Here is a 16,330-nt window from a genome sequence, read left to right on the forward strand (position 1 = left end):
ACTCTCGGGCACGCTGCATGGCCGGTAACTCGGCAAGCCTCGTTAGTGGCATACGCACGTGCCCTCGGGATGGATTTTTCTATTAGTACGGGAAACATAATTATGATAGATACTTATAATATTTCACCTTGTGAACACCAAAAGTAAATATTTCTCCCGCGGCTTTGCCACTTGTGAAATGTAGCTTTTGGGCTCACTTGGTGAAATTTATTCTGATTTTACACTAAAACAAACAGTAATCAACTATATATTTATATTTCAAAACATAAAATTTTATTTTCACATTTGGCAAAATGAAGTATATATATGATTTAGCATTTGAAGTGTGGAAGAATATCGGCCTTAACTTCTTCAGATAAAAACACTGCATGTGCACATAGTCAGTGCATAAAAATTTACCCTGCAGAACAAACTAAATATTATATCTTTAAACGCATCCCATTCATTTTTTATTGCTCACAAGAGCAATATCATTTTCTTTACTGGCACGTTAAAACAGATGATTATTCTTTAAACTACAATACTGTACAAAAGCCGCAAAAAAGCATGACCCAATGTAAACTACCCCTGTAAATAACTATACATTTATATAGAAATACATTCCAGAGATTATATTATTACAAATTAATAAAACTAACCAACAATGTGCATAAACTAATATATTTCACCAGGTGCAAGCAACATATGAATACTCTTCAAGCAAAAAAAAAGTGTAAAGCGTTCAAAGCATATTGTTTTCAAAGAAAGCTATAAGCTTAAAAGAAATAATTATTACTATTTAGTGTTGATGCGCATGTCTCTGTCGATGAGATCACTAGTCCTTGAGTCTGATATGATAATTTTGAACGCTTCTCACATAAAATACTGCCAAAGTTCCATTTAGTCATTAATTGGTCATACTAAGTGGGTTAAAGAAGTGAGTCATGCAGTTTATGCATGCATGCTGGCTAGTATAGAGACATTGGCGCCAAACACTAAGGTAGTTATTGTTTATAATTGCTCCGCTAAACCATTAATTTGGCAGCTGAGCACGGCGTTGCTTATGCTGATTGAGTGGTCTAGTCAAACAAAAACAAATAAAAATTATAACATGAAAGCAGAAGGTATTATTGGTATTTATGGCATATTTATTATTATAAATTATAAGAATTCAATTGTCACAAGGAAAAAAATCAAGGATATTGAAAATGTGTTTGTCTATGGATTCCAGAAACATTTTTTCCTGTTCGTGTTCTCCTAAATGTACTCCTGATTCTTAAAAGTTTTTTTACATGGATGAAAAGATGACAAATTATCCAGAACTCTCCTAATTGTAACACGAATGTGAAAACTTACTCAAATAAAGAAAGAAAAAATAAATAATACCAATTGGCAGTCAAATTTTATTCTTGCTTGTCTTGCCACAAAAATGTATACCATTATTTCTTTTTTTTCAAACGACAACTGTCAAACATGTCAAATGAAGAATGAATAAAAATAAGGGTGGAATTTTTTAATACAATTGTCTTGCCAGATAAAACTACCACTCACAATTTAGACAAACATGTCGCCAAATGAAATAACCAATCAGAATCAAGAAAATATTAATTTCCACTCAAAGTAATCAAATGTTATCTTGTAAACATTGTGGTGAATGATTAGCTAATCATTTTTTTTACTTACTTTTTCGATCCTGTACTTTTTTCTCATATGCATTTCGCAAAGCTTTAGTTACAGAAGATATTCTGTTCAGTCTTGGCGGCGCTGTGAATGACTTTTTACCTTTTTCATCAACATCCAAACTTCTAATAGCCTTTGGTACATTGTATTTAACAAATACCATAGGTAGACTATTTCTTGTGCTATCCCTTTTCGTTAATAACTTGTTTCTAATACATTCAATATGATCACACATCATGACAGAAATTAGATCTGCATTAAATCAAACATCACTGACTATTGCTGCAATTTAGCGCATCTATTTCAATCGCGTTAGTCTTGCACAAAACGTCAAATTCAGTCAGTAAAAATCATTGCTATTATATTCCTGTCCATCACCAAATAAGATGGACTATAACTGCTCCTCGTTTGAAAATGAATTAAATCAAATTAAAACATCCAGTAGAAGTATCATCTTATATTTATCCACATGGTAGAACTAATGTGTTGACTGTAAAAACAGGTGCTAGGCCTGATTTCTTAATATTCCTTAAGGATTAAGATACCTTTTACAAAGAATATTATAAATTATAAATTCAGTTTATAATTAACTGTTTCAAGTTATCCTTTGATCAAACAACTTTATATCAAAGTCTTACAATACAGCACAATTGCTAAAGACCTTGATGACTACGATTCTGTTGGTCAAACTTTGACTTATTCAATTTGTGTCTTTAAACACTGATTTAAGGCCTTTTCATTTTCGAATGTTCATATTTGTTCAATTGCATTACTATTGATTTGCAATTTAAATGCAATAAAAGATGCATATAACATTTCCCATAGACTTCTTTGATTATAGCAATTGATACAGAGCGTCGCCGACTAAATGGAAGGATAGTGTCATCATAAGACAAAGTGCAGTCAATAACCATTGTCTAAATAATGATTATTTTCAAAACAAACAGCATGAATAGGTATTGTACAAGTGCTAGGTTTTATCTGAGACAATGCCTATTATATAAGAATAAACAGCTAATGAGAAAAAAGTCAAATAAATTTTGAAATACGGGATGATCATGTTATTGGCTATATAAATATGTAAATGGTCTAATATGTATCAATATACAAACTCACGGAGTTTCAGACAGTTATTGAACCTATAAAAAGGAGTACCCATAAATTATTTAGCACTTAATTCAACTCTTATACGTAAAATAATGAAACAATTGAAAAATGTGAGGAAGAGTACATATAAGAACATTTTGTTTAATCACTATGGATAATCATTTAAGATTTTAAAAAATAACCCATGATACCCTTTCCAAAAACAAATGTTTTCAATTAAATAATCATTAATAAACTGATTGTTATTATACATGTACATGAATACACAATTACATCTGATTAGTATATCAGGGATTTTAAAGTATATTAACTATATATCAACATACATTTTCACAAAAACGCAATGAAATGGTAAGGAATCCACACAAGCAACATAAACACAGGATAAATATATAAAAACGGAATAAAATAAAAATTTCTTAACTACCGTCGAAACTCATTGGCTCGATATCCCAGGGACCGGCCAAAATACTTTGTGCCACACCAATATCGAGCCAAGCAGGAATGCTTACAAAGAGTACAACAAAATCGGTCTTTAACATCCAGGTCGAGCCAACATGGAAATCAAGCCAAGCGCCATCGAGCCAACGAGTTTTGACTGTAATGCACTTTTTCGCTTACTTATATAAATAATTTAGAAATAAATCATTTTGTGAAGACTAGAATAAAGTTCAAAATGGCAATTAACTACACAATTACTTGAAATCTTATAATATCATGAAATAAATTCATTAAATGCTAATCAAAGAAGTAAACTACAAAAATAAAAAATAAAATTAATACCAGTAAAACTTAGTATTGACTTAGTATTAAATAATTTTATGTTCTAGTTTTAAGACATGGTGATTTTGTTATCACTTGTAAATGCCATTTCAAACAAAAGAATGGTTTATTAGATCTATACAAAGAAAACTGACTACATTTACAAAAATACACCACCATCTACAACACTATTTGGTTGACAATCAATAAAACCTTTCTCAAGCTTTTTTCTTGTCTGCTTTTCTTTCACTCTTTGTTCAAGACGAGCTGACAATTTCAGCGGGTACTCAGGAACATCCATGGGAAAGTGATTGTATGGTGTTGCTGAAACTATCATTAAATAAACCAATGGGATATCATGATGAACTTTCATTATACACCAAATGTTAATTTCACTGTAAAACTGAAATGGTACTGCACTGATTGATCCTGCAGTGTTTTTTTCTCAACATTTTTGGAATGGTGCCAGGGTCATTCTGTCCTTGAAAATTATAACATTTTGACTAAAAATGAATTTCCAATTTTATCTCGAAAAAAAAAACACAGAGAAAAGAGAAAATAATATGATCATGTTTTGGGCTGTTTTAACACACCAACAGTTCTAAACAAAAACATTTAGTAGGTCCACCTTCATGAAAAAACAACACTGTACTGTTTCAGAATTTGAGCAAGCCTGGAAAACATTTTACCAGTGCAGGGCTCGCCGACTTGTGCTTATATTGACCACTGTACAAGATATAATTACTCTTTTGATGAATTTTGCAACTTCTTTTGTGAAAAAAGCAGTTGTTTTTTAAGAACTGTGTTGTGAATGGAGCTCTATTTCAGCCCATTATAAGTAAGAAGGAAATAGAAAAATCACTGTGTACTCTCAGCGTATTGGAAAACATCCAAACCATTTTTTAAAAAAAATCTATTAAGTCAGTGACATTATTTATAACATTTATCTTACCTATACTTAAACAATAATTCATACTTTTCTGCATTCATGTAGGATGAATGCTCAAGCCCTAGCTTGCAGATAATAAGCCAAACTAGCGCTTATTTGGAAATTTGCATGCCAAAGTATTCATACCAACTTCCTAAAGTTTTGCTGTCCATGCAACAAATGTAAATAAACAACATTCAGAGATTATTTTTTATAAAGTAAAACGACACAATTATAATTTTGAAAGAATTATTTACTTTGTAATAACACAAAATCATAATTTAATAAGAATGGATCTGCAGATAAAAAATATGATATCAATAGAAATCGCGTAACGTTTCATTCGACAGTCAATGTGTCAATTAATGAATTGTTCAACTCTTAATTGGCCCCATAGCGTGCATTCCAGTATAATGTTACTTGGTGAAAATTGAGTAAACTTTTAACACACAATATTATTTGGCCTCCAATCGTGATAGCCATCTAAGAACGTGCTTTACAAGAACAATATGTTTGTGTTGTCGTTCCGCGCATGAGGAAAGTACATGTCAATCTTGAATCTAAGGGAGGTAACTTTTTCAATTCGGTTACAAAACACTATTTGTGTATACGTTGTTAGGAAACGGGTCACTAGCAATCTTTATTTTTAAAAAAAAACGTTCGTCTGATTCCGAAATAAATATTTCTTTTACATGAATGCTCAAGCGGGATGCATGTTGTTGATTTTTCAAAATCGTTTGAGCATAACATGAACACGAACGTTTGCCGCCATCCCCTAAAATTTTATTTTCCGAAATTGTAGTTTATATAGATAAACATAATAAGTAAAGAACGCACTTAAATGCAACACCTTTGTACCAATATATTTTGAGTTGTTTCCCCAACGGTAACAACTCCCCTCCCCCCGACCCTCACCCCCAATTTTTCTAAAATGATTTTCATCATGGAACCTCTCCTTTTAACTGATATACAATATCGATTCTGTATTTTTTTTCATAATTATGCGCGTCTTTTATTTACCTTTAGAAACAAACAATATAACAATGCACTTATCCGTCGAGCTTGAACAGTTTGAGACGATCCCTAACTTGAAGACTTACTATTGACACGAACTCTCTCCTCACTCTTCGATCTAGTGTACCCCAGCATCTGCGGAGTGCCAAGCCTACGAATCCTGTACATGAGCGGACTTGGCGGTGACATAGGCACATCATATTGCACTGAAACGACAGGCACGTAATTTCCACGTCCGTTTTGTCGTGCATCTGCGCTTTCCATTCTACTTGAATTACCGTGCCTTTTACGAGGCAGAGTTGTTAAATCCGACACTGATCGCTTCATGAACATTGGTCTAAAGAAATTACTCCTATTCTGTTTTTGTGCTGTTAATACATTTTTATCCATTGAAAAAATTGTACCCTCCATTTTTTGTAAAATTATATTGTGGAAGTGTTAAATACGGTAATCCTATCAACTAGCACTCAACAAATGGTTTTAATACATGCGTCATCTGTCGTGCTACTTAAAACATTGGCCGGTGCTATTCATTGATATCAGCTGTATATCGACTAACAATTTTATTATACTTAATTATATCAAGACCTTTGACAGCTCACAGTAAATATGATCTTTAAATGCTAAACGTTTACAGCTAAAATATGTCTTGCATCTGTTTTGTATTATTATTGTGTTTAAACCTCGGCTGAAGATGACTTTAACCACCAAAATTAAAAAGACGTTGTCGCAATTTAAGATTTTTAAAACAAATTCGTACAATTTTAAAAAGTGTGCATGTGCTGCAAATGAGCCATTTGCAGCTTTCGGAGTTTTTGTGTTTCATAGCTTGCCAGTGCTGGACATTAAGAGTTTTGGCTTATGAGTTCGCAGGACTACCGTTTTGCAGATCGTATGAGTCCACGTCAAAATCAAGGAGTCTAGCGTTTTAAGATAAAGTTCAATGTAATAAAAAACAGAAGTATTACATATTAATCCTAGTGTTTGTTTGTTTTCAAACAAATCTTCGTTTTAAGTTAGTTTTAATTTTGAATGAATTTTCGAGAAGATGACAAGAGTAGAAATATACCCCCCAAAAAAGCATGTACAGTCGAACTGCGTTGGCTCGAACTCCCCGGGACCGGCGAAATTACCTCGAGCCTCGGAAAATTCGAGCCAAGCGGCAATGCTTACTTTCAGTTTGAAAAATTATATCCAGTTCGATCCAACGAGGAATTCGAGCCATACGAGTTCGAGCGAAAGGGGCTCGACTGGATTGCGACTGAATTCCTTATCATATGACCTTGGAGTCTGAAGGACTGCCAACCTGCCACTTTAGGAGTCCATGCCTACATTGAAGGGTCTCGGACTCCCTTATGAGTGGAACCCATCGGTTGTCCATTGTCACGGTATGAACTAGGAGTTTAGCGGACTGTCAACCTTAACAGTCTACGAGTCAAGAACTAAATTTAGGAGTGTCAGACCCCCTTAAGTTAGCCCTGCTCGCCGCTTACTTAATTCAGTGTATCTATCCGGTTACTGTATGAACTAGGAGTCTGACGGACTGCAAAACTCAAAAGTCTAGGAGTCCAGAACTAAATTTAGGAGTCTTGGACTCCCTTTAGTGTTGAACCCTGTTACACATGCGACAGGTTATTCATCGTCGGATATGTACGTGCGACCAATCCTGATAAAAAGAGTGTAGCGGAATGGCTCAGTCGTGGGTATTCGAGGATTCCGGTAATCGTACGTAGTTATTCTCTTTCGTCACGAATAAAACGTGACTTCCTTGGAGTACTTTTTTGCTGACAATGTCAGATATATATATACACATAATCTTTCTGTATTAATATACTGTTGGATTTATTATTTATCTATTTAAGACGTTTAGCAATATTGCTGATTTTGTAACAGTTCTGTGTACGTGTCTTAAAATGGAAGATGCGACGCACACGCGTCAATCAAAGGAATAACAATGGTTATAAGTACTTTGATAGTACTGCGTTTTAATCCGAGAGATTGTATTCGACTCTCGTGGATTTTTGAAGATTCGGATTTCACGAGGCGCAAGCCGAGTGGATTCAAAATCGAATACGATATTCCGGATTAAAACGCAGTACTAATAAGGTACTAGTTAATGACCCTTTCCATAACGCATTACTAATTACTCTTTTATTGTATACGTAATTGATTAAAATCAATTAAAAAATACATGTTTTCATAACTTGAAATATCATTTTAATGATGCATTATTTTGTTTTATGGCGCCATTTGATAATTATAAGGGATAAGTCTTAATATTAGCTCTAAGCTATCTCTTCAATCCTTTACCGTGTATATTTGTAACATGCTGATATATTAACAACATATGAATAAATACTGTTTAAACCAAACGGAAATTAGTGAGATTGTTTAAACTTGGTTTTAGAATAACAATATAATGGTAAAAATATTGAACACAATGGCAGCTCCAGGATTCGACGTTAGAGCGTAAGTATTGGGCGTAAGCTTTTGACTTGTGGCCCTCCCTCAGAACCGAAATTTATTTGGTTAAAAGTGTTGGCAGTGGGGTTTGGGTGTACCCCCCCCCCCCCAAAAAAAAAAACAACAAAAAAAAAAACATGTTAACAATTTCTAGTCCGAAATGGTGCATGGGGGGGGTCCGCTAGTGGAATTACAATTTAGGACTATATATAAAGTGATACAAACAACACAAAAATAAAATGATAAAATGAGGGCATTATTATGTGTCTTTAAAATACTTTATAAATTCAAATTTCAGACAAATACACATATGCCATTTTCATGATTTTGTTTTTGGACGATCGATTGCTGTAGTCTATCTCGGATCGTACTGATAATAGACTGCTGTAGTATTCGTCATCAATTTTATCATCGGGTCCTGCTGCTGCTGCTGCTCTTGTTGATGTTGGGTTTGTTATTGCTTCTGTAGTTACGCAATCTTACGTCCAATCATTCAGCTGCCGGTGTTTTAAACAGTTAAACAAAAAACAAATTAACAAGCAACGCCAACATACTACACGTTTACTTACATAGCTGGATATATTTTCAGCTAACATTGAACATTAAAACTTGACAATTAATTTCACTTCAATCATAAAAAGGCATTTCATTTGTACCTTTAGATACGTTGACCCAACGTTTACCGTCTTCTGTAAGTTTAAATATCTTTTCTGCCGTCATTTTGTTTAGTGTTTACAGTTTGCTTTCCAATGTGGTTCCGCCGATGACGTCATAACTCATTACGTCACAGACTCATGCGGTTAAACATGATCAAATTGTAGTAGTAGTAGTAGTAGTAGTAGTAGTAGTAGTAGTAGTAGTAGTAGTAGTAGTAGTAGTAGTAGTAGTAGTAGTAGTTTTTTTTCGTGCATTATGTCAATAACAGTACATTTCACATCAATATAAGATATATCACATATTATATTTGCATGATATTTAGAGTCCTAATAAGTTATATCACAGAAAGTTTAACATGAAATACATAATACTAGATCTACTAAAACAAGTATTACTTCTGGTGTTAATGATAAAGCTATCTTATTTATTACCAGATAAAGTTTTACCAAATAAAGTTTAACATAATAAATGACATTGCACAGGATAACCCGTTTAGTGAACAGTATTATATAATATTATATTATATACTCAGATGAATTAAATTAATATATGACATTCATCACAAATAAACTACTATCAGTATCACATGATTATATAATATACCACACAATTATACAAATAGTTAAGGAATATTTAAAAATTACCAAAGCAACGATATAAAAATTGTGCGTATTCTTAGAAAGCGCACTTATATTTATCTAATACATAAAAATTATGAATACAAAAAGACAGACTTTTCAAACTTCTCAATCTCATTTAAGAGGTGAGTTTTGACGTTTTGATTTGAAAATTGATGTTCTTATTTAAAGTATTATTATTAGACCCCTAGTATACAGTCATGTTTAACACAAATCATAGGCATTCGACTCTCTAAAGTGTGAAATTACAGTATTTTAAGACTGTATTGTGATCATCTAACACAAAATAAATTGAATGCGTTTTTTATATTTCCTTAAAACTATAGCTGTATAATTACACATTTCAGACGCATACATATCTGCTTCAAATAAAGCTTGCATATAATTGTTTGACTGCTCGGATGTTTAAAAAAACTTTAATTGCCAAGTTGTGTGGTATCAGGGGCAAGTAACACCCGTAGGGTAAACCTATTGCGCATTGTTGACTTAGTAGAATCTTACCAGAACTGAAGATTTACTTCCCTTGTTTCTTCGTGACCTTTACTCTCCAGACAGATAGTCACATGACAAAAAGTAGCCAATAGAAATCATTTCTTCTTGCCGCCATCTTTGTTAATGGAAGTGCATGTGGGGAAAATAGTCTAATTTTTGTTAAATTGACAGCCTATATCCCCAAATCAAGTAAAGACATTCCTGTAGTCTAAGGCTAAGAGACGTGGGAAAATGGATCGCCCAGGTTCCCACTCTCAAAAAGTTCCGTATGCTCGGAAAGAGGGTCGTAAGGTTAGAAAAAAAGTGAAATTGTTCGTTGCATGGTCATTTGAAAAACGTTTAAAAGCCGTTCTTAAATTATCTGATTATCGCGTAACTGCATTCACTATTGCTGTTCCATTTCGGAACAGTTTATTTTTTTGTAGATTTCAAAGTGTATTGTGTGTAACATTTCTTATGTAATTATTTATCATCGTGTTTAGTAAATTTTCGCAGTCTGCAAATAGCATTGCATAAACTTAATCATGATCATCATGTTTTTTATATTGTTTTATATCATCAAGGTGAAATTGCTCTTTATATTCGAATCCGAAATTGACGGTCATGGGTTTTTTAACAAATTGTATTGAAAATCGCTTGACTGTGAAACATTGTCAAACCAGTTTCAATAGTTTTCTCACAACCGTTACCATTTCTGCAGTTTTCATCATGTAAATAGGAAATAAGAATTACATGTTCCTTTTTGATGTATGCAACTTATTTTGTTTTTTCAGTCTTTGTTTTCAAAAGTAAAGGACTCCATGCGTGATATGCTCTCACCATCATGGTTATCTGACATAGTCACCAGTGTAAAGAAGGAGTCTCCCCCTAAAGTAACACAAGATAATGCCACAGCAGCACCGCCTGTAAGTGTTCATGTCTGGTAAAAGATCATCGTTATTAAATTAAACAGTGCTTTTGATGTAATATATATCAGCTTTATCAAGTCATCAATAACCTTTCCTAACTATCATGTAAGAATCATTTGATATATTTATATTTTAAATGGTTTGGTTCAAATAGTTTGGTTCAGTGTGGCAAAAAGAAGTTAATTTCCTTTTGTTAATTATTTGCATAGTTTGGTGTTTTTAATTTTCTAGTTTAGTGGAGGTGTTCCACAACAGAGCATGGTGCCCAATGCCCCAGGAGTGGTCGTGACTCCGCAAACATTTGCACCATATCCCGGTCAGTCATTGGTTAACGGTCAGCCAAGGACCTTGGACTTCTCTAACCAGAGCCCAGCACTGGTGCCCTCACCCTATCAGACTGGAGCCTTCCTTCCACCGGTGTCAGAGTTTACCTCTGCCCAGTTGCCACTAAACAGGCTTGCAGAGAAGACTGACAGTGTGATGGCCCAAGGTACAGAGAAAATCTTGATAGATTAATGTATAGTATGAATAGTTCTGTAAGACCATGAATGTCTAAAATGGTCTGTAATGCTTAAACATTTATATAAAACTGTTTCTTCATGTTACAGATAAAGCAGTAAATGTGGTAAATCATTCACAGAATTTGTTTGTTTTATGTTGGTTCTTATCTTTTTTCAATTTGATATATTCGCTACTCTAAAAAAAAGATCTACATCTTTGCTTGCAATGAGTGCTGTCTTGTGTTTAATTTCTGTCAAAGAGTGTTTTTCATTGTCATATGGAACAAAGAATGAATGCACCATTTGGTGCTGAAATGAATGAAATTGTGAAATTAGCTAAATAGGTATTTTTTGGAAGAAAATGTTTTTGGGGTGGGAGGGTGCAAAAAAAATCGAGTAGGTGGCAAAAAGATAGGGTCGGTCAGGTGACCAGAAACAAACCTCTTGTTTTTCAGGCCTTATGAAAATGTACATGCATACTTAATAATAATTAATTACTTGATCAATGTATTTTTTTTTCTTAAAGAGGATACAATGTCACAGAGAAGTGACTCCTCCAAGTCTACAAGTGGTTGTTCATCCATGATACCCCAGACAGACCCAGGACCAAGCCGGGAGAAACGAAAAGCCAGTGTTGACACAACAAGTAGTACCAGCCCTCCACAGGAGCAGCCTTCTAACAAGCGCCAAAAATGTGGGTGGTTAGCTTGGATTTGTGAAATAATATAATGCTTAAATCAGATAAAAACTGCTCTCGTTGATAACTTGTATTGAGTAATGAATGAATCTTATGAATCCAAATCTATGTGCATTTGTTTGTCTAGGTTATGTTATATCAGGTTGGTTTGGCATCACAGTGAATTATTTTATGTGCCATGCAATTTGCCAACTGTTTAAGAATAGTAATAGTAAATGTTCATACATATATAGTTCACAACAACATCTACATGTAGCCTTGTATGTTGGTTATAATTTCTAAGTTGTTATTTTGTTTCCAGTACAAGTGAGCATCAGTGGAAATCAGACATTCAGCCGGCGACTTGGTGACACGTTTGTGCAGAGAAACTCTGCTTCTGCAGGCAGTAGACCAGCCTTTAATACATCCCTGTTTGCTTCGCCACTACAGGTTTGTGTTATTATCAACTCATTGTTGTTTAAAACAAGATGTTTGTTTTGTTATATTTTTGTGTATCACAATTCTTGAACAACAATAGTTAATGATGTATTACCTTGGCCGGTGTGATATGTAGAAGGGTCTGCCCCCAAAAATATTGGAATAGGGGTGGTTACCACCTTCCTCAATTTGAAATTGTAAATGGTGTTTTGGCACTTTCTAAATTTAAATTCAAGTACAGTTATCAAAGTGATGTTGTTGTTTTTTGGGGGTTTTTTATGCGAGGGGAAACAGCAGATATACTTTTATGGTAATGCTAGCGCTCTAGGACATAATTTTAAACTGTTTAGAGTTACAATCTTGTTGTAGAATAATGACTCACTTCTTGGCACAGAACAAAATCTTTTTCTATAAGGATAGATGATCAGTGTGCTTAGCAATCGGCTGTATTCTAATTATTTCAATGTTGTTTTTTTGTAGAATGACACCTCCCTTCTGGGTACAAGTTTCCATGAGTCCAGTTTCTACCCTGGCAAGACAGTCTATGGGGGACGATCTTCAATGTCATTCAGCAACCGGAAGAAAAAAGTTGATCTGAATCAGTCACTGCCTGGCAGGGTAGGTCATCCTTGTGATATGAAACTTTCTGTAAAGAGTTGAAATTACAAGGTGTAAGGTTTGGTCTGTCCGAAGGTTTGGTCTGTCCGAAGAAGGTACCCATGAAAATACAAACAAATTATGATTTTATTTTGTGATTTACTGACTATATGCAAAAATCTTTTATTAAGAACAAAGCCTTGTAGTTCTTAATTTCTTAAAGACAGTTTTCTCCACACTTGCACACAATTTAAATCGCCTTTTTCAATCGTTATTCCTAATTTTTACATGTACATGATTTTACAAGTACACTATATATGGTTTCCTAAGCTGAGTGTTTAATAACCTTTGCCCAAAGCCTTGTAGTTTACATTTTTGATACATGTAGTTATTATAGAGAATATGCACTTTTATTTCAGCTATCTGTTCCTGTGAAGGCTTTCATGAAGGCCAAGCCCAGAGTAAACTCCAATAAAGAGGCCGTGACCAGCTCGACTGCCAAGAGAATCCTTGAGGCTCTTGATAGGATGCCTACGCCTGTCAATGTAAGATATTGAGAGTTTTAATGAAAGATACAAATGTGTCTTTTTTGTTGATGTCAAGCCAGCTCTTGCAATAAAGCAAAATATATTTACAGTCATTGAAATTAGACTTTCGGACGAACAAGACCTAATTCTTATGCTATTGCTTTGCCTCAAGTTTTTGAACAAGCCCTGCTATATAAAATTCAGAATTTAAGCAAGCCCGGAAGACCAGTGCAGGGCTTGCGGGCTTGTGTTAATTTCGACCACGGTAAAATGTCACTAGATTGTACATGACAGACCAGTATCAAGTTCTGTGTACCAGGGATGGTAAAATTCCGGATTAATCCGGAATTCCGGATTTAAGGTCTCACGGATCGATTTTGAGATTAATGTAAATCCGTTGAGTTTTTTCGGGGGGGGGGGGGGGGGGGGTACAGGGAGCGATTCTAGCTCAGATCGAACAATATGGGTACGAAAGGTGAGTTTTCCGGAAGTGTAAAGCCGGAAATTATCGAACCTATTTACGTCTTGGCAGTCGAGCTATATGATTGGTTAAACTATCATCGGGTGATTACGGAAATTACCGATGGGACTAGAAGACAGTATCCGGATATGACAGACGACGAAGACGAATAAACGAGTATTGGAAAAAAAACGACCACCACCAACTTCTAAAAACATCGATTCGTCGATTTAAAGGTATAGTTGCTATTTATTTTTAAGAGAAATTCCCGAAACGTTTCTTTTTAAGTTAATAGAATGTGATCAAACTGAGAATGGCTTTTGCGCATGTAGCAATATTTCGGACATCGCGATTCGGATTGTGTCATAATAATCGATTTTTATTTTACAAATTTTATTTGGCCGATTGAAATTTACGCTGTTAAACCGTTTCTTTATTGTTCCCATAATGTTTGAAGCATTGTTCTCAATAAGAAGTGGCTGTTGACTATATATAATGGAAGGTTCAAATAAAAATAAAAAAAAAATGAATACATATTTTGTAGTAGTAATATATATTAAGTAGGAGCAGTCAGTTTATTTTCTATTTGAGACAGTTAAACAAAACTTCTTGAGGACCCAGTTTGAGTGAGATTTAATTTCTATAGTTGTAATTTGAATTTCCAGGTATGTTGATGGTTCCAAAAGTCAGGGATGAACAGACACCTCGGCCAGTGCATCCAGTTGTTCCTGTCAATGACTGACAATTCAATACAGAGGCCATGATACTTGGATTTATGGCTGAACATGACCTTCCATCCTCCCTGGCACCACATGTAGTGAGTCTTACTTAAGACACTTGCCAAAGATACAAAAGCTCTCAGCCAATTAAAACTTCAAAGGTGTACAGCATCATATAAGATGACTTAGGGAGAGGCAAGCCATTTCAATGATGAACTTGTGGAGGAGTTAAGTGAAACTTGGTTTTGTTTGAACTTAGACGGGTCAACAAACACAAACAATGAGAAAACTGTTGCAGCTATTTTTCTGCTAGAAAGAAATAGTGTTGAGACATTTGGCCTCCTTAAAAATCACAAGGGCTGATTCTGAATCAATTTTCAAGGAATTTGAAAGCCTGTTTGAGAGACTTGAACTGACGTGGGACAATCTGGACAATCTAATTTGTGTGCTACTGGACTCCTGTAACACCATGAGGGGAAATGGTTTTGGCTTTGAGACCAGAATACGTCAACTTGTCCCTCACCTCATAGACATTGATGGCGACACAGTCCAACATGACCACAACGGCTCACTGCCGAAGCATTTACAGTCCCGTTTGGATATTACTTGGAATAATAATTAATAATATTATATTCTCATCAAATGTGCAGATAATGGAATAAATGCTCTTTATGATATATAAAAATTGAATAAATAACACTTTTACAATAAACATTTGCAAGCTTGATAATTGATATGTTGTTCATTATTATAAATCAAACATCCCACAGTGTAGACTGTTCATACACAGGCATTTGATCATAGCCAGTTGAGTTTTATGGGAAGTGGACAACTGAACCAAAAGGTCAGGTACATGTCTTATGCCTGTGACTTCAGGTAAAAAAGTAAATTTAACTTTGTTTGAAGACAAAGGTGTTTAACTTCACTGCTAAGATTCCTGATAATTGTTCTGATTGCGGATGTCTCCTGTTGAACATAATTGTATCTACCAAACCGAAAGGTGTACTCCTTGAACACTATTCTAAGGCAAAAAAGGGTATGAGAAACCCTGAAATACTGAAAGCTTCGGGGGGCTTTGCCCCCCTTGTCCCCCCACTAGGGCTTTGCCCTGGACCCATCGGGGGCCTTTAGCGGCCCCCTGAACCCCATGCAGACATTTTCAGGATTGGCAATTTGGCTCTGTTATCATCCCTGGTGTACCCAAAGCAAACTGTTACTGTGACAGGTGAAGTTCTTCCTTTACTTTGTTTCAATGTTGTATTTGTATCCCTGAACATTGATTGATTATTGCTGAATTTGTCATCCCTTGTGTTTACTTTGCAGGATGCAAAAAGAATCCCTGTGATGCCCGGAAGTTGGACAGAAAGCGCAGTAAGTTGCTTAGGCTTTTTGTTTACTTAAAGCTATTAAAAACATTGCCTATTTCATGATTTATATTGTGTAACTGCCAATGGTAATCATGAAATGTCAAGTATTATTCTTAATTTGTAGCCATACAGCATTCTTCTTCATTTCTAGGCGAAAATGGTATTCCCAATTTTTAGTCAAAATAACTCATTATTTGAAATCAAGAAGGCCTCCGGCGATTTTCCTATATGTTGGGTGGAAAACGCACTGTTGTTTTTAATAATTGAACTAAAGAACTTGTCTCCTTTGAAATTTCCCATGGATAGTTTCTTTTTCCGCTAGAAGTAATTCTGTGCAATGATAGCTTCAATATTTAAACTAAGTTGGACTTTTTATGTTCAGTCATTCTCTAGAGACAGTCGGAGGGTAAGTAAAGCT

At 34.7% G+C, this 16,330-nt stretch overlaps 2 protein-coding genes across 3 annotated transcripts in view; one reads left to right on the forward strand and one right to left on the reverse strand.

Annotated features, from left to right (window-relative positions):
* The window catches only part of LOC128214315 (putative uncharacterized protein DDB_G0282133), a 91,333-nt gene extending 85,682 nt beyond the window's left edge, over nt 1-5,651 (reverse strand). The window contains exon 1 of one of the 2 annotated variants that reach the window (XM_052920715.1): nt 5,557-5,651. In XM_052920715.1, coding sequence (XP_052776675.1) covers nt 5,557-5,638 — 82 coding nt within the window. In that variant the 5' untranslated portion in view covers nt 5,639-5,651. Of the gene's footprint in view, nt 1-1,662; nt 1,968-5,556 lie in introns of those variants that run through there. The other variant, XM_052920714.1, reaches the window with a different exon arrangement.
* A 4,154-nt stretch (nt 5,652-9,805) lies between these two features.
* LOC128215238 (nuclear pore complex protein Nup153-like) overlaps nt 9,806-16,330 on the forward strand; it is a 33,322-nt gene continuing 26,797 nt past the window's right edge. Inside the window, exons 1-9 of the mRNA XM_052921947.1 lie at nt 9,806-10,011; nt 10,494-10,625; nt 10,860-11,118; nt 11,655-11,822; nt 12,127-12,254; nt 12,723-12,860; nt 13,259-13,384; nt 15,869-15,916; nt 16,295-16,318. Coding sequence (XP_052777907.1) covers nt 9,952-10,011; nt 10,494-10,625; nt 10,860-11,118; nt 11,655-11,822; nt 12,127-12,254; nt 12,723-12,860; nt 13,259-13,384; nt 15,869-15,916; nt 16,295-16,318 — 1,083 coding nt within the window. The 5' untranslated portion in view covers nt 9,806-9,951. The remainder of the gene's footprint in view (nt 10,012-10,493; nt 10,626-10,859; nt 11,119-11,654; nt 11,823-12,126; nt 12,255-12,722; nt 12,861-13,258; nt 13,385-15,868; nt 15,917-16,294; nt 16,319-16,330) is intronic.

The sequence above is a fragment of the Mya arenaria genome, chromosome 13 (assembly GCF_026914265.1).
Source record: "Mya arenaria isolate MELC-2E11 chromosome 13, ASM2691426v1".
NCBI classification, from domain to species: domain Eukaryota; kingdom Metazoa; phylum Mollusca; class Bivalvia; order Myida; family Myidae; genus Mya; species Mya arenaria.